This window comes from Oncorhynchus keta, chromosome 6, assembly GCF_023373465.1.
Source record: "Oncorhynchus keta strain PuntledgeMale-10-30-2019 chromosome 6, Oket_V2, whole genome shotgun sequence".
Lineage (NCBI taxonomy): Eukaryota > Metazoa > Chordata > Actinopteri > Salmoniformes > Salmonidae > Oncorhynchus > Oncorhynchus keta.
In genome coordinates, this window is record NC_068426.1 from 28,255,705 (window position 1) to 28,277,274 (window position 21,570).

The 21,570-nt window shown below is 43.9% G+C and overlaps 1 protein-coding gene across 1 annotated transcript; it reads right to left on the reverse strand.

The window, feature by feature from the left end:
- Positions 1-741: 741 nt before the first annotated feature.
- LOC118385345 (regulator of G-protein signaling 7-binding protein B-like) lies at positions 742-20,058 on the reverse strand. The gene is made up of 6 exons (XM_035772416.2): positions 19,226-20,058; positions 18,444-18,616; positions 5,893-6,023; positions 5,476-5,620; positions 4,095-4,165; positions 742-2,103 (listed from the first exon to the last, which is right to left on the reverse strand). The coding sequence occupies exons 1-6, from the start codon at positions 19,373-19,375 to the stop codon at positions 2,012-2,014; spliced, it is 762 nt and encodes a 253-aa protein (XP_035628309.1). The 5' UTR covers positions 19,376-20,058; the 3' UTR covers positions 742-2,011.
- Between the last annotated feature and the right edge of the window lie 1,512 nt (positions 20,059-21,570).

Sequence of the window (21,570 nt, forward strand, 5' to 3'; positions counted from 1 at the left end):
ATCTCCACAAGTGTCTAGACCTGGCAGTAGGGACTAGGGGTTGTTTCTCGGCAGGCCATGGGTATTATGGTAGCTCAGTCAGTCAGCCTGGCACTGTCAAACATGTTTAATACTGTAGCTGTCAAATACTTGCTTCCTCTGTCCTTGGGAGAATCTCAATTGAATTTCCTTGATTCGTTGCATTCTCTCTCCTCGTCTCCTTCTCAAAAGTCATTGGATGAGGTCAGAGGTCGCTCCTCTCTGACATTCTAGAGGACAAAGGAATGAAAGACAGACTCACTCACTCACACACACACTGCTTGAAGAGTTGACTAATTATAATGATTTTATTGTTATTATTATTGTCAACGTTTTTGTTGACAGAACCCATTGTATTATATTATTGTATTAAATTATATCAACCATTAAAAAATATAGAAATGCTGTTGTTTAATTATTCTGGGATGTTTAGCATGGCCATAAATGATAGATAAGTTGACTAAAGCACAAACAGACCTGGCTACTAGGCATGACAAAGAAACAGGCAGTATACATGTTTCATGTGTCATTTTGAATGACACCGATGTTTTGCTGTTGCTAGGAGTTATGGTCTCATTGTGCCTACCTAGACTCTTTTTCCTGTCACCACACATGTGAAGCTGCAAGAAAATCATATTTAAATATACGTATATCAAACCATTTCGAAATGTTTACCCTGATGTTACACATTGGCCACTTTATTTATAGAAAGTCCCAAATACAACAGTATACTACTTTCTGCAAAAATAGTACATGAATTATAGTATATACTACAGTTTTCTTTTACAACAGTATTTATAAATACTACAGTATTCGCTGTAGTGTTTTTGCTGACTTTTGTCCACAAAAACACTACATTGAATAGTACAATACAGTCCGCAAAAATGCTACAGTAAATAATATACTATTCACAATACCTTCAGAAAGTATTCACACCCCTCAACTTTTTCCACATTTATAAAAATCGATTTGTCTTTTCTTTTTTGTCAACAATGTTCACAAGATTCTACTTTGACATTATGGGGTATTGTGTCTAGGCCAGTGACATAACATCTCAATTGAATACATTTTAAATTCAGGCTGTCAAGGGGTGTGAATACTTTCTGAAGACACTGTAAACCATAGTATACTGCAGTATTTTTTTTAGGTGGGTGTATGCTCCCATTGGGCATCAAGTATTGGCTCTGAATCCAAACATCAAGACACTACAGATCAGAGCCACTGTATAAACCAGACAAAAACTCTTATTTCTATGCAAAAATGTTTATTCACATTATAAAATGGCCTATACATACTATCATTCATAGAATAATCTATAGCGCAACATCTATACACTACAAACACTACTTTGAGCAATATTCATGCTGTACTCTTTCTGCCAAGACATACAAAATAAATAGATGCAAACAATTTACAGGAGACATCTTCAGATCATCTAAATAAAAAATGATTCAAAGAAAGTTTCATACAAAACAGAATTTTGACCATTGTTTATATATTTGAATTACATTCATTGACAAATGGCTTTTAGGAGTAACATTGCAAAGCCCTTCTGATGGAAAATGTATGTTGGAGACCGATTTCCTTTTCATTGAAGACTGCAAAAGAAGCATTGCACAGTGAAATAAATATAATGACATTCTGAGGAAGAGGTCTGAAGGCAGAGTTTAGGCGAAGCCGTCTACCAACATACTGAATCTCTTATGTCATCAGCTTGGCACATCTGTTTGGGCTTGCCTATAGACCTATAAAGGTTCTCCTTTTCTACAAAGGGAGATGGCTTGAATAACATAATAGCAAAATATGCATAACATCATTATCCTTTGAATAGCTTTTTCTACAGCGAATCCTATTCAAAAGTAAAGTGACTGATCAGCATAAGATTAAAAAATATATAATTTCCTAAATGGCAGTAATAAGTTGGAAAACATGTAAGATGTTGGGTAGGGTTGGTGTGTTCCCCTTGCTGCTGCCTGCAGGACCTATCAGGCACTCAGCTGGACACCAGGCAGCAGAACCCAGAGAAGCGCCTCTTCCTCTGCCTGACCAGCGGATATGGAGTGAGATTCAGCAGACTGCTGTCATCTAGACAGAACACAGACAGCGAAACCTGAGCACAGTGCAGTGCAGCGCCTTCAATATTGTGTATTTTTTTAACGATTTAATCCACTCATTGTCACACCCTTATCTGTTTCACCGGCCTTGTGGTTGTCTCCACCCCACACCAGGTGTCTCCCATTTTACCCATTACCCGCTACGTATTTCTGTTTGTCTGTTCGTCTCGTCTTTTTAGGTCATACCAGCATGTTTCCAATTTTTCCTGTTCTCAAGTTTTAGTCTTCCAGTCTTCCCAGTTCGGACCTTTCTGCCTGTCCTGACCCTGAGCCTGCCTGCCGTCCTGTACCTGCCTGACTCGGACCTGCTTTACGAACCACTGCCTGCCGTCCTGTACCTGCCTGACTCGGACCTGCTTTACGAACCACTGCCTGCCGTCCTGTACCTGCCTGACTCGGACCTGCTTTACGAACCACTGCCTGCCGTCCTGTACCTGCCTGACTCGGACCTGCTTTACGAACCACTGCCTGCCGTCCTGTACCTGCCTGACTCGGACCTGCTTTACGAACCACTGCCTGCCGTCCTGTACCTGCCTGACTCGGACCTGCTTTACAAACCACTGCCTGCCGTCCTGTACCTGCCTGACTCGGACCTACTTTACGAACCACTGCCTGCCGTCCTGTACCTGCCTGACTCGGACCTGCTTAACGAACCACTGCCTGCCGTCCTGTACCTGCTTGACTCGAACCTGCTTTACGAACCACTGCCTGCCGTCCTGTACCTGCCTGACTCGGACCTGCTTTACGAACCACTGCCTGCCGTCCTGTACCTGCCTGACTCGGACCTGCTTTACGAACCACTGCCTGCCGTCCTGTACTTGCCTGACTCGGACCTGCTTTACGAACCACTGCCTGCCGTCCTGTACTTGCCTGACTCGGACCTGCTTTACGAACCACTGCCTGCCGTCCTGTACCTGCCTGACTCGGACCTGCTTTACGAACCACTGCCTGCCGTCCTGTACCTGCCTGACTCGGACCTGCTTTACGAACCACTGCCTGCCGTCCTGTACCTGCCTGACTCGGACCTGCTTTACGTACCACTGCCTGCCGTCCTGTACCTGCCTGACTCGGACCTGCTTTACGAACCACTGCCTGCCGTCCTGTACCTGCCTGACTCGGACCTGCTTAATGAACCACTGCCTGCCGTCCTGTACCTGCATGACTCGGACCTGCTTTACGAACCACTGCCTGCCGTCCTGTACCTGCATGACTCGGACCTGCTTTACGAACCACTGCCTGCCGTCCTGTACCTGCCTGACTCGGACCTGCTTTACGTACCACTGCCTGCCGTCCTGTACCTGCCTGACTCGGACCTGCTTTACGTACCACTGCCTGCCGTCCTGTACCTGCCTGACTCGGACCTGCTTTACGTACCACTGCCTGCCGTCCTGTACCTGCCTGACTCGGACCTGCTTTACGAACCACTGCCTGCCGTCCTGTACCTGCCTGACTCGGACCTGCTTAACGAACCACTGCCTGCCGTCCAGTACCTGCATGACTCGGACCTGCTTTACGAACCACTGCCTGCCGTCCTGTACCTGCCTGACTCGGACCTGCTTTACGCCACTGCCTGCCGTCCTGTACCTGCCTGACTCGGACCTGCTTTACGAACCACTGCCTGCCGTCCTGTACCTGCCTGACTCGGACCTGTTTTACGAACCACTACCTGCCGTCCTGTACCTGCCTGACTCGGACCTGCTTTACGAACCACTGCCTGCCGTCCTGTACCTGCATGACTCGGACCTGCTTTACGAACCACTGCCTGCCGTCCTGTACCTGCCTGACTCGGACCTGCTTTACGAACTACTGCCTGCCGTCCTGTACCTGCCTGCCCTCGACCTGGCTTTTGCCTGTCCCTTTTTGTTATAATAAATATTCTGAGAATAGTACTATCCGCCTCCTGTGTCTGCATCTGGGTCTTATCCTGAGTCGTGACACTCATACCGTATAAATTCCACTTACCTTGGGTTTTCAGTGGTAAAGGCATGGTCTCCCTGAGTTTGCTTAACAGGTTTCTCATCTCTCGCATGTCCCTAGGGAGACAGGGGGAATCATGGTTAAATCCATTTAGGGGAGAGTGGGGTATGTTGAGCTAATGGGGCACAACACTCTTAACTGCCAAGCTACCTGCCGATAAACATTATTAAAGTCACCAGTGTTCAATGACTCTATATGCCAGTAGTCTCTAAGGTGCAGGGTAGCGTACCGGGTGGTAGCTGGCTAGAACAGTGACTAAGGTTCAGGGCAGGGTACTGGGCGGAGGCCGGCTAGTGGTGACTGTTTAACAGTCGGATGGCCTGGAGATAGAAGCTGTTTTTCAGTCTCTCACTCCCATCTTTGATGCGCCTGTACCGTCTTTGCCTTCTAGATGGTAGCGGGGTGAACAGGCTGTGGCTGGGGTGGCTGAAGTCCTTGATGATATTCAAAATCAAATCAAATTGTATTTGTCACAAATGTGTAGACCTTACAGTGAAAGGCTTACTTACAAGCCCTTAATCAACAATGTTGTTTTAAGAAGAAAAAAAACGTGTTAAGAAAGTATTTACTAAAATAAATTGAAGAAAAAATCTAATACAAAAATAAATACAAAAAAATAAATGAGAAAAATTGAAAAATAACATAATTAAGGGGCAACAATAAAATAACAGTAGCGAGGCTATATACAGGGGGTACCGGTACAGGGCACCGGTTAGTCAAGGTAATTGAGGTAATATGTACATGTAGGTAGAGGTAAAGTGACAATGCATGGATAATGAACAGAGAGTAGCAGCAGTGTAAAAATGTGTGTGTGGGGGGGGGGACAATGCAAATAGTCCAGGTTGGCATTTGATTAGCTATTCAGGAGTCTTACGGCTTGGGGGTAGAAGCTGTTAAGAAGCCTTTTGGACCTAGACTTGGCGCTTCTGTACCGTTTGCTGTGTGGTAGCAGAGACAACAGTCTATGATTAGGCAGGAATCTTGGCCCCAGTGATGTACTGGGCCGTACACATTTGCGGTGCGGTTGGAGGTCTTGCAGTTTGGAGAACGTGACCATCCTAACCATAATCCTGTGGGTTGAGATTAGAGTTTGCCTGCCTGCGTCTGTGTCTGTCTGAGTCTTTCACCAATTTACCCATTGCAGGTTTATCAGCAACTTTTTTTTTCTCACATTGAATGCATTATGCATCAATACCGCACATATTTTTGCAAAAGCATCACAGACTAAAGCTCATCAATGATATAATGTTGACTATGATGTCCAATCTGTTGATAATCCTCTTTATGTATGGCCTATAGTCATGTGACCTGGACATTCTCACTATGAGAGACCATGAGTGTATTAGAATTTTGCATTATACTGTACCTCTCTATGTTTTCAATATCGGTGCACACCAGCCAGGACTCATGTTGGTAGTCTACAGGTGAGGAGGAGTGCTCCTCCAGAATGGGCACATCAGAGCTCTCATCCATCTTGAAGTCCAACCTGGGCTCTGGGTATGAATCTTTTCCTGTGAGAGGGATTTAAATATGATCAACATATAACACTGGGTAACCTGTGAATATCTTGTGAATGTCTGAACTGCATGTCTAAATGTTCCAATGCTTTGTCTGAGATATAAGAAAACTATGGAATTTGGCTTTGATGTCTTCATGTGTGCCATACTACAGTAGCTACATCTTATTTCATTGTGAGAAGATACACTGCTCTTTATCTTGGTATGACACTGAACATTTTACTATGGACTACCCTGTCCTCTGCTGGTTGAGATTGGTATAGTACCTTTCCTGTGGAGCTGTAGCACTCCCAGTAGACACATGGACTTGAGCATCTCCGTGATGAACATCTCTAGGCAGCACTGCAGCTGAATGAAGAGCCGGCAGATCTCTGGGTGGATCTCCCCATCCTCTGGCCTAAGGCACATATATACAGTTGGAGAATAGACAGTTTCAAATCTGATTATAGTACAACGGTTGATTTGTCTAATCTTAGCAATTCTTCTTAGCTAGCTACATAGCCGTCCTTGTATCAGAGATAATTGCATAATTATCGTATTTCGTCGCCCTAACGTAGCCTTCACTGCTATTCGCCCAGGAGCTAGCAAACGCTAGCTAACGCACACAGATTAGCATCACTGTAGTGCTATTCACTCAACTGAACGACTTGATTAGTTTAGTGTTAGCTAGCTACATAGCTGTCTTTGTTTCCAAGATAATTGTGTAGTTTAGTGTGTGTAGTCTTGGAGTGATTATCTTAATTCACTGAGGTTCGCTAGCCAGCTATTTGTCGTCCTTAACGTAGGAGACTCTGCTAGCTAGCCAACAGCTAACAGCTAACAGCTAGCCAACGTCACCACACACACGTCTACTGATTCGAATTCAACAACCCGGTCAGGTAGTATCACATTTTCATTTCATTTCATTACAGTACAACAGTTTGATTTGTTTGATCGTAGCTAGCTACATAGCTAGCTACATAGCCGTCTTTGTTTCAAAGATAATTGTGTAGTCTAGAGCGATTTCCTAGGTTAGCTAGCCAGCTATTGTCGTTCTTTTAACGCAACGTAACGTAAACAACACTGCTAGCTAGCCAGCTAGCCCCCGAATAGTAGCACTGTAGAAACTATTACACTCAACGGAACGACTTGATTAGTGTAGTGTCAACAACGCAGCTACTGCCAGCTAGCCTACTTCAGCAGTACTGTATCATTTTAATCATTTTAGTCAATAAGATTCTTGCTACGTAAGCTTAACTTTCTGAACATTCGAGACGTGTAGTCCACTTGTCATTCAAATCTCCTTGCATTAGCGTAGCCTTTTCTGTAGCCTGTCAACTATGTGTCTGTCTATCCCTGTTCTCTCCTCTCTGCACAGACCATACAAACGCTCCACACCGCGTGGCCGCGGCCACCCTAATCTGGTGGTCCCAGCGCGTACGACCCACGTGGAGTTCCAGGTCTCCGGTAGCCTCTGGAACTGCCGATCTGCGGCCAACAAGGCAGAGTTCATCTCAGCCTATGCCTCCCTCCAGTCCCTTGACTTCTTGGCACTGACGGAAACATGGATCACCACAGATAACACTGCTACTCCTACTGCTCTCTCCTCGTCCGCCCACGTGTTCTCGCACACCCCGAGAGCTTTTGGTCAGCGGGGTGGTGGCACCGGGATCCTCATCTCTCCCAAGTGGTCTTTCTCTCTTTCTCCCCTTACCCATCTGTCTATCGCCTCCTTTGAATTCCATGCTGTCACAGTTACCAGCCCTTTCAAGCTTAACATCCTTATCATTTATCGCCCTCCAGGTTCCCTCAGAGAGTTCATCAATGAGCTTGATGCCTTGATAAGCTCCTTTCCTGAGGACGGCTCACCTCTCACAGTTCTGGGCGACTTTAACCTCCCCACGTCTACCTTTGACTCATTCCTCTCTGCCTCCTTCTTTCCACTCCTCTCCTCTTTTGACCTCACCCTCTCACCTTCCCCCTACTCACAAGGCAGGCAATACGCTTGACCTCATCTTTACTAGATGCTGTTCTTCCACTAACCTCATTGCAACTCCCCTCCAAGTCTCCGACCACTACCTTGTATCCTTTTCCCTCTCGCTCTCATCCAACACTTCCCACACTGCCCCTACTCGGATGGTATCGCGCCGTCCCAACCTTCGCTCTCTCTCCCCCGCTACTCTCTCCTCTTCCATCCTATCATCTCTTCCCTCTGCTCAAACTTTCTCCAACCTATCTCCTGATTCTGCCTCCTCAACCCTCCTCTCCTCCCTTTCTGCATCCTTTGACTCTCTATGTCCCCTATCCTCCAGGCCGGCTCGGTCCTCCCCTCCCGCTCCGTGGCTCGACGACTCATTGCGAGCTCACAGAACAGGGCTCCGGGCAGCCGAGCGGAAATGGAGGAAAACTCGCCTCCCTGCGGACCTGGCATCCTTTCACTCCCTCCTCTCTACATTTTCCTCCTCTGTCTCTGCTGCTAAAGCCACTTTCTACCATTCTAAATTCCAAGCATCTGCCTCTAACCCTAGGAAGCTCTTTGCCACCTTCTCCTCCCTCCTGAATCCTCCCCCCCCCCTCCTCCCTCTCTGCAGATGACTTCGTCAACCATTTTGAAAAGAAGGTCGACGACATCCGATCCTCGTTTGCTAAGTCAAACGACACCGCTGGTTCTGCTCACACTGCCCTACCCTATGCTCTGACCTCTTTCTCCCCTCTCTCTCCAGATGAAATCTCGCGTCTTGTGACGGCCGGCCGCCCAACAACCTGCCCGCTTGACCCTATCCCCTCCTCTCTTCTCCAGACCATTTCCGGAGACCTTCTCCCTTACCTCACCTCGCTCATCAACTCATCCCTGACCGCTGGCTACGTCCCTCCCGTCTTCAAGAGAGCGAGAGTTGCACCCCTTCTGAAAAAACCTACACTCGATCCCTCCGATGTCAACAACTACAGACCAGTATCCCTTCTCTCCTTTCTCTCCAAAACTCTTGAGCGTGCCGTCCTTGGCCAGCTCTACCGCTATCTCTCTCAGAATGACCTTCTTGATCCAAATCAGTCAGGTTTCAAGACTAGTCATTCAACTGAGACTGCTCTTCTCTGTATCACGGAGGCGCTCCGCACTGCTAAAGCTAACTCTCTCTCCTCTGCTCTCATCCTTCTAGACCTATCGGCTGCCTTCGATACTGTGAACCATCAGATCCTCCTCTCCACCCTCTCCGAGTTGGGCATCTCCGGCGCGGCCCACGCTTGGATTGCGTCCTACCTGACAGGTCGCTCCTACCAGGTGGCGTGGCGAGAATCTGTCTCCTCACCACGCGCTCTCACCACTGGTGTCCCCAGGGCTCTGTTCTAGGCCCTCTCTTATTCTCGCTATACACCAAGTCACTTGGCTCTGTCATAACCTCACATGGTCTCTCCTATCATTGCTATGCAGACGACACACAATTAATCTTCTCCTTTCCCCCTTCTGATGACCAGGTGGCGAATCGCATCTCTGCATGTCTGGCAGACATATCAGTGTGGATGACGGATCACCACCTCAAGCTGAACCTCAGCAAGACGGAGCTCCTCTTCCTCCCGGGGAAGGACTGCCCGTTCCATGATCTCGCCATCACGGTTGACAACTCCATTGTGTCCTCCTCCCAGAGCGCTAAGAACCTTGGCGTGATCCTGGACAACACCCTGTCGTTCTCAACTAACATCAAGGCGGTGTCCCGTTCCTGTAGGTTCATGCTCTACAACATCCGCAGAGTACGACCCTGCCTCACACAGGAAGCGGCGCAGGTCCTAATCCAGGCACTTGTCATCTCCCGTCTTGATTACTGCAACTCGCTGTTGGCTGGGCTCCCTGCCTGTGCCATTAAACCCCTACAACTCATCCAGAACGCCGCAGCCCGTCTGGTGTTCAACCTTCCCAAGTTCTCTCACGTCACCCCGCTCCTCCGCTCTCTCCACTGGCTTCCAGTTGAAGCTCGCATCCGCTACAAGACCATGGTGCTTGCCTACGGAGCTGTGAGGGGAACGGCACCTCAGTACCTCCAGGCTCTGATCAGGCCCTACACCCAAACAAGGGCACTGCGTTCATCCACCTCTGGCCTGCTCGCCTCCCTACCACTGAGGAAGTACAGTTCCCGCTCAGCCCAGTCAAAACTGTTCGCTGCTCTGGCCCCCCAATGGTGGAACAAACTCCCTCACGACGCCAGGACAGCGGAGTCAATCACCACCTTCCGGAGACACCTGAAACCCCACCTCTTCAAGGAATACCTAGGATAGGGTAAGTAATCCTTCTCACCCCCCCTAAAAAGATTTAGATGCACTATTGTAAGTGGCTGTTCCACTGGATGTCATAAGGTGTATGCACCAATTTGTAAGTCGCTCTGGATAAGAGCGTCTGCTAAATGACTTAAATGTAATGTAAATGTGATCACTGTCTCCTATCCCTTCTTGAATCCCCCTGGCTTTAAAGCAGGAGATGGAAATAGGTGGCTCACTGCCAACACCAGCCCGCGAGTGAATTATTTTGTCCCCCCAAAGTATTTAGAAAATAAATACTATATATATATATATATGTATACACACACACACACACACACACACACACACACACACACACACACACACACACACACACACACACACACACACACACACACACACACACACACACACACACACACACACACACACACACACACACACACACACACACACACACACACACACACTACCAGCCAATAGTTTGGACACATACTTATTCAAGGGTTTTTATTTATTATTACTATTTTCTACATTGTAGAATAATAGTGAAGACATCAAAACTATGAAATAACACGTATGGCATCATGTAGTAACCAAATAAGTGTTAAACCTAGGACCATGCGCTAGGACCATGCCTCAGGACTACCGGGCATGATGACTCCTTGCTGTCCCCAGTCCACCTGGCCGTGCTGCTGCTCCAGTTTCAACTGTTCTGTCTGTGATTATTATTATTATTTGACCATGCTGGTCATTTATGAACATTTGAACATCTTGGCCATGTTCTGTTATAATCTCCACCCGGCACAGCCAGAAGAGGACTGGCCACCCCACATAGCCTGGTTCCTCTCTAGGTTTCTTCCAAGGTTTTGGCCTTTCTCGGGAGTTTTTCCTAGCCACCGTGCTTCTACACCTGCATTGCTTGCTGTTTGGGGTTTTAGGCTGGGTTTCTGTGCAGCACTTTGAGATATCAGCTGCTGTACGAAGGGCTATATAAATAAATTTGATTTGATTTGAAACAAATCCAAATATATTTTATATTCTTCAAAGTAGCCTCCCGTTGCCTTGATGACAGTTTTGCAAACTCTTGGCATTCTCTCAACCAGCTTCGCGAGGAATGCTTTTCGAACAGTCTTGAAGGAGTTCCCACATATGCTGAGCACTTGTTGGCTGCTTTTCCTTCACTCTGTGGTCCAACTCATCCCAAACCATCTCAATTAGGTTGAGGTTGGGTGATTGTGGAGGCCAGGTCATCTGATGCATTACTCCATCACTCTCCTTGGTCAAATAGCCCTTACACAGCCTGGTGGTGCGTTTTTGGTCATTGTCCTGTTGAAAAACAAATTATAATCCCACTAAGCGCAAACCAAACAGGATGGCTTATCGCTGCAAAATGTTGTGGTAGCCATGCTGGTTAAGTGTGTCTTCAACAGCAATGCACCCCCACACCATTACACCTCCAGCATCTCCAGCAAGGCCAGCATCTAGAAGTCGCATCTTCGCTGTTGACGTTGAGAACGGTGTTTTGCGGGTACTATTTAATGAAGTTGCCAGTTGAGGACTTATGAGGCGTCTGTTTCTCAAACTAGACACTAATGTACTTGTCCATTTCCTCAGTTGTGCACAGGGGCCTCCCACTCCTCTTTCTGTTCTGGTTGGAGCTAGTTTGCGCTGTTTCTGTGAAGGGAGTAGTACACAGCGCTGTACGAGATCTTCAGTTTCTTGGGAATTTCTCGCATGGAATAGCCTCCATTTCTCAGAACAAGAATAGACTGACGTGTTTCAGAAGAAAGTTGTTTGTTTCTGGCCATTTTGAGCCTGTAATCGAACCCACAAATGTTGATGCTCCAGATACTCAACTAGTCTAAAGAAGGCTAGTTTTATTGTTTCTTTAAATCAGCACAACAGTTTTCAGCTGTGCTAACATAATTGTAAAAGGGTTTTCTAATGATCAATTAGCCTTTTAAAATGATAAACTTGGATTAGCTAACACAACGTGCCATTAGATCACAGGAGTGATGGTTGCTGATAATGGGCCTCTGTACGTCTACGTAGAGATTCCATTAAAAATCAGCCATTTCCAGCTACAATAGTCATTTACAACATTAACAATGTCTACACTCTATTTCTGATTAAGTTGATGTTATTTGAATGGACCAAAAACAACTTTTCTTTCAAAGACAAGGACGTTTCTAAGTGACCCCAAACTTTTGATCGGTAGTGTACACATATAGTATATACAGTACACCTACTCATTCAAGGGTTTTTCTTTATTTTTTTTACTACTATCTACATTGTAGAATAATAGTGAAGACACCAAAACTAAGAAATAACACATATGTGTTATGACTTTAAAGTGTTAAACACTTTTTCAGGCTGCCTATGAGAAAGTCCCTGTAGCTTTTCTTCATAAAGCATAGACAGTTGGTCACTATGGTATGAAAGTCCCGCCTGCTTCTTGGAACAAGTATCGCGCTGTTTTTGAACGGCCTTCAAAAGATGCATGAAAAGGCGGCCATTTAAGTCGGGAAGTTGAAAGAATGTGCTGCTGCACACTCACTATGGAGTGCTCATGTTTTTAATCTCTAAATGGTTAAACTAGTGAGAAATATACGTGATTGTTGAGTTTTCTTCATTTACTGTCACCCTAAATAGATTGATTTTGCCATATCTAATTAATGTATATTACAGTACTTTCCATGATGTGGACAGTATTTGTTACTTCATTACACAAACTGAAGTTTTGAACACATTGAATTGGGGGGAAATTACACATCCTATTAACCTGAGATTGGTGATGTTAGTATAAAAGTTTATAGTCAACATGATGACACAAAATCAATTGCTTAAAACAGATGAATATCTTTGGTTTTGTACTGCTAACTTTGTCATACGCGCTGGGGCTCGCAGGACTTAGAACGCAGCTATGATTTTCTTCCTCATTTGGGGCGGTCTCTCTATTCAAGCCGCTGGCCATACACCAATACACTGATCTGACAGTCAAACTATAACTTAAATAGCAGCCAGTCGTTGTCACTGTTGATATGGCAGCGATTTGTTGAAGTTAACCAACAGAAAAAGTAGTTTGTCCCCATTTCCGTGGTGGCAGGCAGCCTCGTGAAATCAACATCTGCCATCCCAAAATATATACTGAACAAAAATACTAATGCAACATGCAACAATTTCAACGCCTTTACTGAGTTACAGTTCATATAAAGAAATCAGTCAATTGAAATAAATTCATATGGATTTCACATGACTGGGCAGGGGCGCTGCCATGGTTGGGCTTGGGTGGCATAAAACCACCCACTTGGGAGCCAAGCCCAGCCACCGTGAAGCTGGCCCAGCTAATCAGAATGAATTTGTTACAGACATAAATACTCCTCAGCTGTCCGGGTAGCTGGTCTCAAACGATCCTGTAGGTGAAGAAGTCAGATGTGGAAGTCCTGAGCTGGCGTGGTTACACATGGCCTGCGGTTGTGAGGCCGGTTGGACGTACCACAAATGCACAGCATAAGCAATCCAGGGTTTATATACATCACTGGATATAATCCTTATAAATTCTCATCTAACCAACCATGTATAGGTTATTCCAAGTTTCTGTGTGTCCTTTGAATAGAGTTATTTTAAACAGAGCTACACCCCAAAACGGTTGCCCTGTTCTATTAATTTCAGTGTTGCATTACACTTACCCTGTCAGCGACCCACTTGAATCAAAATGCAATACGTCAAAATGTAGCTAGCTGTCTTCTACAAATTGTCCTCTAAACAGTGATGTACACATTATTCCCAAATTCTGAGTGTTTTTTAACAGGACGTGCAACCTCATCTTCCTCCTCTTGCGTAATTGATTTCAACGTGATAATTGACAAAACAGTGTGTTTCTTTTTCGGTATTGGTGCAGAGGAGTGTATATGACAAGGGAAGCCAGGTTTTCCCCAAAAAATTCACTAAGTAAAAAGCAATATATATATATATATATATATTTTTTTTAAATCTCTCTGTGTTTCAGAAATGTCCTTCAATTCGCAAAAGGCTGGATGTCTCTCACCGGAGAAAGCATCCAAGCGAACGAAACTGCGCCCTGCTTTCTCTATCTGATGCTGTCTGGTCAGAAAGAATATTGCCACTGGTAGCACTGAATGCAAGGGAAGCCAGCAAGCATTTGGCCTCCCTTGAGGCCTAGTGGTTAGAGCATTGGGTAACCGAAAGGTTGCTGGACCGAATCCCTGAGCTGACAAGGTAAAAATATGTCGTTCTGCCCCTGAACAAGGAAGTTAACCCACTGTTCCCCAGTAGACTGTCAATGTAAATAATAACTTGTTCTTAACTGACTCGCCTGGTTAAATAAAAAATATATATATATATTAACCAACCAGCATTGAGCTAAACTGAGTGAGCTCAGCTGTAAACAGTCCTGGTGCTCCAAAAACAAACGTAGCAATGGAAGCCCGTTTGGATTTGGCTTCAGACCAATCACAAGCCAAACATCAATATTGACAGAAAGAAACTTGAAATGTTGCATCTCGATGTCACTGTCCACCGGTGGCTAGCTCGCTCGCTAAATTTGTCCCTTTCCTAAATTAGCCATGGATAGGTCTACACGGACAAATTCTGGCCTCGTTTTGATCTTCTCTGTCGGAAAGATATCAGTTTGTCTCTGTGGATGGTTTGTTCCTCTGACAAATCAACTGTAAATTCTGGTGTTCCTCAAGGTTCCGTTTTAGGACCACTATTGTTTTCCCTATATATTTTACCTCTTGGTGGTGTCATTCAGAAACATAATGTTAACTTTCACTGCTATGCGGATGACACACACACATGGTGAAGCCCCAAAATTGCCCTCCCTGGAAGCATGTGTTTCAGACATAAGGATGACTGCAAATGTTCTACTTTTAAACTCAGACAAAACAGGGATGCTTGTTCTAGGTCCCAAGAAACAAAGAGGTCTTCTGTTGAATCTGACAATGAATCTTGATGGTTGTACAGTCGTCTCAAATAATAATGTGAAGGACCTCAGCGTTACTCTGGACCCTGGACTTATCACCTTATCACCTCTAACATGTAAATAAAACACTATAAAGAGTTTATATAATGTGTCATTACATACCTATTTGAAAGTTTGTGTTGAATTTGAATCGGGTTTTTAGGGCGGTGCTAAGGTGATCTTAGAAGTAAACAGCGGCGTTGAGAATGATGATCGCTTGCAATGATGACGAAAAAAATGACCAGGTCACTGTCCATTACCCCCGTCACTGTCCATTTCTTGTTTTAAAGGATGATAGAAGTGCTACACCTGGTGGAGAGAGATTGTAAGACAGAAATAGATGCTGTACGTTACGTCATGACACGTCAAGAGGGTCAGTTTTTTCAACTTTTCCCCAATACTATAGAGCCATTACCATGTCGATCAACGCTTGAATAGAAACCTAGTTCACACCCCCGATTTTAACATCAACACAGTCGCTACAGTCCCATTTGTTTTCTTTGTAGCCTCGTTTGAATGTTGTGGTTGTGCACATTTGTATGGAATGGAGTGAGTTTACATTAGTGGTGTTTTCTTTGCGACTTGAGGTAACTTTCTGTTGTTCTAAATCAATTGTTTAATATGCTGAAGAACAAACATGAGTACATATCTTTCCATAATTTACTTATGGATGAAAAACAAGCTTTGCTTGATTTACAATCCGATACGTCAGTCCTTACCCGCCCTGCTGATAAGGGTGGGTCGGTTGTACAATCCAACACGTCAGTCCTTTACCCGTCCTGCTGATAACAGTGGGTCGGTTGTACTCATGGATAGGACAGTGTATGTAAATGAGTGTCATAGACAACTGCTTGACAACCCATTTACAAGAAACTCAGAAGTGATCCCTCTTCCCAATTTCAGAACACTATCTTTACTGTCTTAGATGGGTATTTAAGTTCTGGTCAGATAACCAAAAAAGTATCTGTTTGGCTATTCAACACCGTAAAATTGCCACTTTCTATACTTTGCCAAAATTACACTAAAATGTTACAAAACCTCCAGGGCGCCCTATAGCAGGCATTGATGCAGTAACAGCCCCTTTATGGACTATTTTATTAGACCGCTCGTAGTACAGCTCCCCTCCTTTGTAAAGGACACCAGCAGTATGATCTCTATTATTGAATCTCTTGATCCTCTCCCTGAGAATACTTCGATAGTTACTTTGATGTTGAGTCATTATGCACTAATATTCCACGCGGTATTGAGGCCATAGAACATTTTCTTCTGCAACGTGACCCTACTGAACTACCTACCAGTCCATGCATTATAACATTGGCTGAAATGGTACTCACACACAACTATTTCATGTTTCTAAAGTATTTCTTTATTCAGATTCAGATGAAGGGTACAGCTATGGGATCCCTTATGGATCCTAACTATGCTAATCTGTATGTGGGTTACATGGATAAACAGTACATTCTCAATCCTCTCAAAAATGTTTTCTTGCCTAACTATATTATTTAGAAACGGTACATTGATGATATTTTTGTTCTATGGAGGAGTGATGCAAAACAGCTCAAGGCATTCCATGCTTTTCTTAACTCTTGTTCTGAGCACCTGAGATTTACTATGCAATCTGACACACCTCAAATCATTTCCCTTAATCTTCTGGTTTTGTGAGTGGATAATGTTCTATACACTGATATTTACAGGAAACCTACTGATCGTAACAGTTTGCTGAGGGCTGATAGTCACCCGCGTCCCTTGAAAAACAGTTTGCCCTACAGCCAATTCTGTCGAATCAAAATAATTAGCAAAAAATGGGTGAGACGCAAAGAAAATTCAAGGAGAGGGGGTAAAAAAATGTCAGATTAATACTGCCATTGAGAAAATGCTAAACAAATCGAGACATGATCTCTTTCAAGGACAGTCTCACAAAAATAAGCATTATTGTGTTCTTACTGCCCACTATTCAAAGTTCTCTGAACAAATTAAGGGAATCGTTCAAAAATTGGCACGTTCAAAGATCCGATGACAGTATCGTCAATGTGTTTTCGGACCCTCCCATGGTCGTATTCTAGCGGGGCGGGAATCTCAGATCAATTGGTCAACTCTGATTTACCACCCCAAAATACCGCTGCACAACGTCTAGTTGCACCTTTCCCGGATGGAAAGTATAAGTGTAATGGCTGTGCTCAATGCAATAACACTTACAAATGTAGATCCTTCAAACACCCCCTAACAGGGAAACAGATAATCAAAGCTGTTATCACGTGCTCCACTAGGGCAGTTATTTATCTTATAACTTGTCCTTGTGGTAAAAATGATGTGGGTAATACGCAGTGCGAATTAAAAGTATGAATGTCAGAGAATTGTAGGTGCAAAAACTCGACGTACTCAGTTGCGGCCCACTTTTTGGAAGCGAACCACTCTATTTTGTCCCTAAGTTATATCGGCATCGAACACATCACCCTCCCTAGGAGAGGGGGTGACCTTGACAATATATTCTTAAAACGAGAGGCTGCCTGGATCTTTCATTTAAAGACCCTTGCCCCGTTCGGTATCAACGTAGACTTTGATCTGAAGCCATTCTTGTGATCACTGTGATTTTGCTATTCATTGTAAATGTTTGTAGGCCCTTATACCGGTAGCCAAATTGTATCTATGATCATATCTTGTAGTTGTCACTGTATTAGACTAAGCAGAGGTGATTTGATGATGTTGAAATGTTTAAGTTGAAATGACTTGCGGTAACTCTGTGGTCCTAAATCAATAGTTTAGTGATTCAAAAATATCAGAAACATGAACTTGCTTAACCATGCTGTAGGTCATGTAACAGAGGTTGCTATCCGGTTTCGTGGTAAAACAAAGGTATGTGTGAATTTATCCTGGTACTGTGTATTCTTATTGTCTCGGCCTCTTATATATCTCAGTCGCAATGCATATGAACTAACAGGTTATAGAGCAAACAACGCAATTATCACAACGCATACGAGGTTGTAATATTGCTTTTTCTTTTGCTTCCCCAGTGATTTTATACACGCACCGCTACTGATCAGAAGAACATTAATCCACGAATACGATACGTTTGACATATATCTTAAATTCGGGAGGGCAAACCCGTTTTGGTGATTTCTCATATATCATCAAAATGAATAAATCATAGTACGATTTTTTTATTACCTGATTAATTAGCCTACAATACCATTGGAAAATAATGTTGAAAGTTAAATGTATATTCCTATACATGGAAATGTCAACATTAATTTCCAATGGTGTTGTACTTAATCGGGTAATTAACTGTTGATCTGTGACTGATTTTTATGATATACCAGAAATCACCCCCCAAATATTTTCCTTATCGAAAACCTTCAAAGGCATTGGGTAAAAGTAAATTAATCCACTAACACGAATTTATAATTTTACATAATATCATAAATGACGCGTGGGAGATGATCCAGGAAGTAGGCGGGACTTTCATACCATGTAGCAAGCTGTTATCTGGAATAGCGCGCCTTAAAATGACATACACTAGCACCATGGACAGTTCCAGTGACAATTGAAGAAGTCAACATATCATGTTGATGAAACCGTATCCGTATATCGTAGATTCCTTACCCAGATCCAGATATCACGGTGAGGTTCTGATGGGCAGCTTGGGCCATGGTACATCCTTTGGTCCTGGTGCGGTGCAACGCCTCGCGTAAAGAGGGACAATCGGCCGAAATCTCCCCAATAGTGATGACCTGTTCTCGGTACAGCGCCACGAGAGTGTTGAAATCTTGGACTGTCTGAGAAGCAACATGGACAAATAACCCCTTTCAGCAAGTTAACGCATAGCACCATACATTTTCAAGGGAGATTGGAGCGACAAGATTATTGCATACGCAAGTGGACACGCAGTAGATCAATGTTATGACTGCCACCCGACCCGTATAGGCCACATAGCCAATTGCACCTCACTAATCACAATATAGCCTATACTTGAATAATAACAATATTGCGCTACATAATATAGCCTATTCATATAGACGATATATAGGCTTCCTAATTGAGGCACATTGGTGTAATATTACACCAGCTCTCCTTGGGGCATGCTCTTGTGAGTTCAACAGACATTATTTTGTTTATCACACCTTAGAGCGCTAAGACACAAAGGACAGTCTTATATAAATCGCTCTATGGTACCTGGACTCACATGTACGACTTAGTTGGCAGAAAAATGTAGCTTGGTAAGAAATGTGTCTCTGCGCATTTTAATTTGTCTTTGTGGTTTAATAGAACACGTGATTTTCATGGGGGAAATATATAGGTTACAATGTGTCTGCTGTTATACTAGTATGCTAGCGATGACTCCATAGTTATTGCGACTAACGAGGGAACGATAGATCATAACTTACCATCCTACATTCGCCTACGGCCCGCTGGGCTTTCCGCGTGCTCTCGGTGCTCTCCCGGCGTTCGGGGTCCCTCTGCAGTGGTTTGCTGAGCTGAAAAATGTTCGCTGCGGATCTGGGGCGGTTCTTGCGCCCGTTCGGAGCAGAACACATGCATACACAGCCACTGATAAAACCCAGCGGACAGCCTATCTATAATATCCCCCGAGGTCGCAGCCGAGGTGGAGGCTCTTGTCGATGTTCCTACAGGGTCTAAAATGTTCAGCTTGCAGGATGAGTGCGAGTAGCGGATGGCTTCTCGCAGCTCCCTCTCTGCAGCTCTCCCCTCAGCGGCTAGACGAGTCACCTTCACCCTGCAGAAGGCCAACTGTGGCTGAATGTGGTCTTCCGTTGTGCTTTCACGTGAGAGGCGAATACACTCGGAGCCTGCCATTCGTCACTGCTCCGTCATTGGAGGCATCGACGACTCCAAAACATGCGAGTCTGTCACATGAAAACGCGAGTAGACGTAAATACCTCAAAATATTACTCGTATCTGGCAGGAGTAAGAGCACACTCAGGAGTAATATACTCAAAGTAGATCTCGTGAGTTTACATGCACATCGAAGCCTCCCCGACTGATGTCTGAGATCGATAGGTCTACATGTGGATGATTATAAATATATAGGCCTAGGCTACTTTACAAGCAAACCAAAATATTGTCACCACAAATGCAAACCAATGAAAACTGTAAACTTGACAGGTAACTTGCCAGAGATTTGGCAATTTGTTATGTAAAATTGGTATAATATGTCTGGTAATACACTGAATGACACAATATCTACAACGAGTTCCTGGAACACACACAATTGCAAAAAAATATTAAAGTGCTTAAAATGTGCCTATTATGTCTCCGTGCAAAGCCATTTCTCAACCAGATTTTTTTGAACAATCATAGTTTTTGTTCTTTCACATTCACTTCTATAACACTTCTATAACACTTCTATCCCCCATAAAACAATTGTGGATTTGACAGTGAAAAGATTGATGGTAAAACATGCTCAACTGTCACAAATTATGAAATAGGCCTATCTACACAACTGCTTCATGTGAGAACTTTTTAAATATGACCTATAGAAATGCATCCCAAAAAAAGAATATAAACACATTTCAGGCAGTGCTCTTGATTCCAGTAACATATGGTGACAGGGGAGTTACCTGACAGTAGGCACTAATAAACACAATGTAGAATACTACATCACCCAGAAAGTACCCAATTGTCATACTTTGGTAAAAGTAAAGATACCGTAATAGAAACTGACTCAAGTAAAAGTCAATCAGTAAAGTACTAACATACTTAAGTATCAAAAGTAAATGAAATTGCTAAAATATACTTAAGTATCAAAAGTAAAAGTATGAATAATTTCAAATGACTTATATTATGCAAAGCATACCGCACATTTTTTTCTTGTTTTTCCAAATTTACAGATAGCCAGGGGCACACTCCAACACTCAGACATGATTTACAAAATGAAGCATTTGTGTTTAGTCAGTCCGCCAGATCAGAGGCAGTAGGGATGACCAGAGTTGTTCTCTTGATAAGAATGTGTATTGGACCAATTTCTGTCCTGCTAAGCACTCAAAATGTAACAAGTACTTTTGTGTGTCAGGGAAAATGCACAGAGTAAAAAGTACATTATTTTCTTTTTTAAATTGAGCCTTTATTTAACAAATTCTTAATTGCAACGATGGCCTACCCCGGCCAAGCCCGGACGACGCTGGGCCAATTGTGCGCTGCCCTATGTGACTCCCAATCACAGCAGGATGTGATGCAGCCTAGATTCGAACCAGGGACTCTTACACTGAGATGCAGTGCCTTAGACCACTGTGCCACTCGGGAGCAAAAATGAAGAATGTAGTGAAGTAAAAGTTGTCAAAAATAGAAATAGTACAATACTGATACCTAAACATTTTTTTAAAAGTATTTTTACATAAATACTTTACACCACTGACTGCAAGCAATACACAATATACCTCACCCCAAAAGATGCTGAAATGTTTTCGGCAGTTGGTAAGAGGACATTTAGCACAGTTAGCTTTTTAAAAGTTGTGCTTCCGTGATTGGTAGACCTTTGGGAAGAAAGTCTTAGCTGACTGGTTAAGCTCTGAAAGCAAAAGGCAATTTAAACACATTTTTGTTAAAATTCTCATCAAAGAGCATCTATACCATTTACAAGTATGGATAAAACAGCTAGTCATTATCAATAAGTTAACCATTGGGAGGAGTATGCACGATAAATTCACACCGTAGCCCACTTTTCTGGAAAAGTGTGTGTGGGATGAGGGTGCGGGATAAGGGACATGTGGTG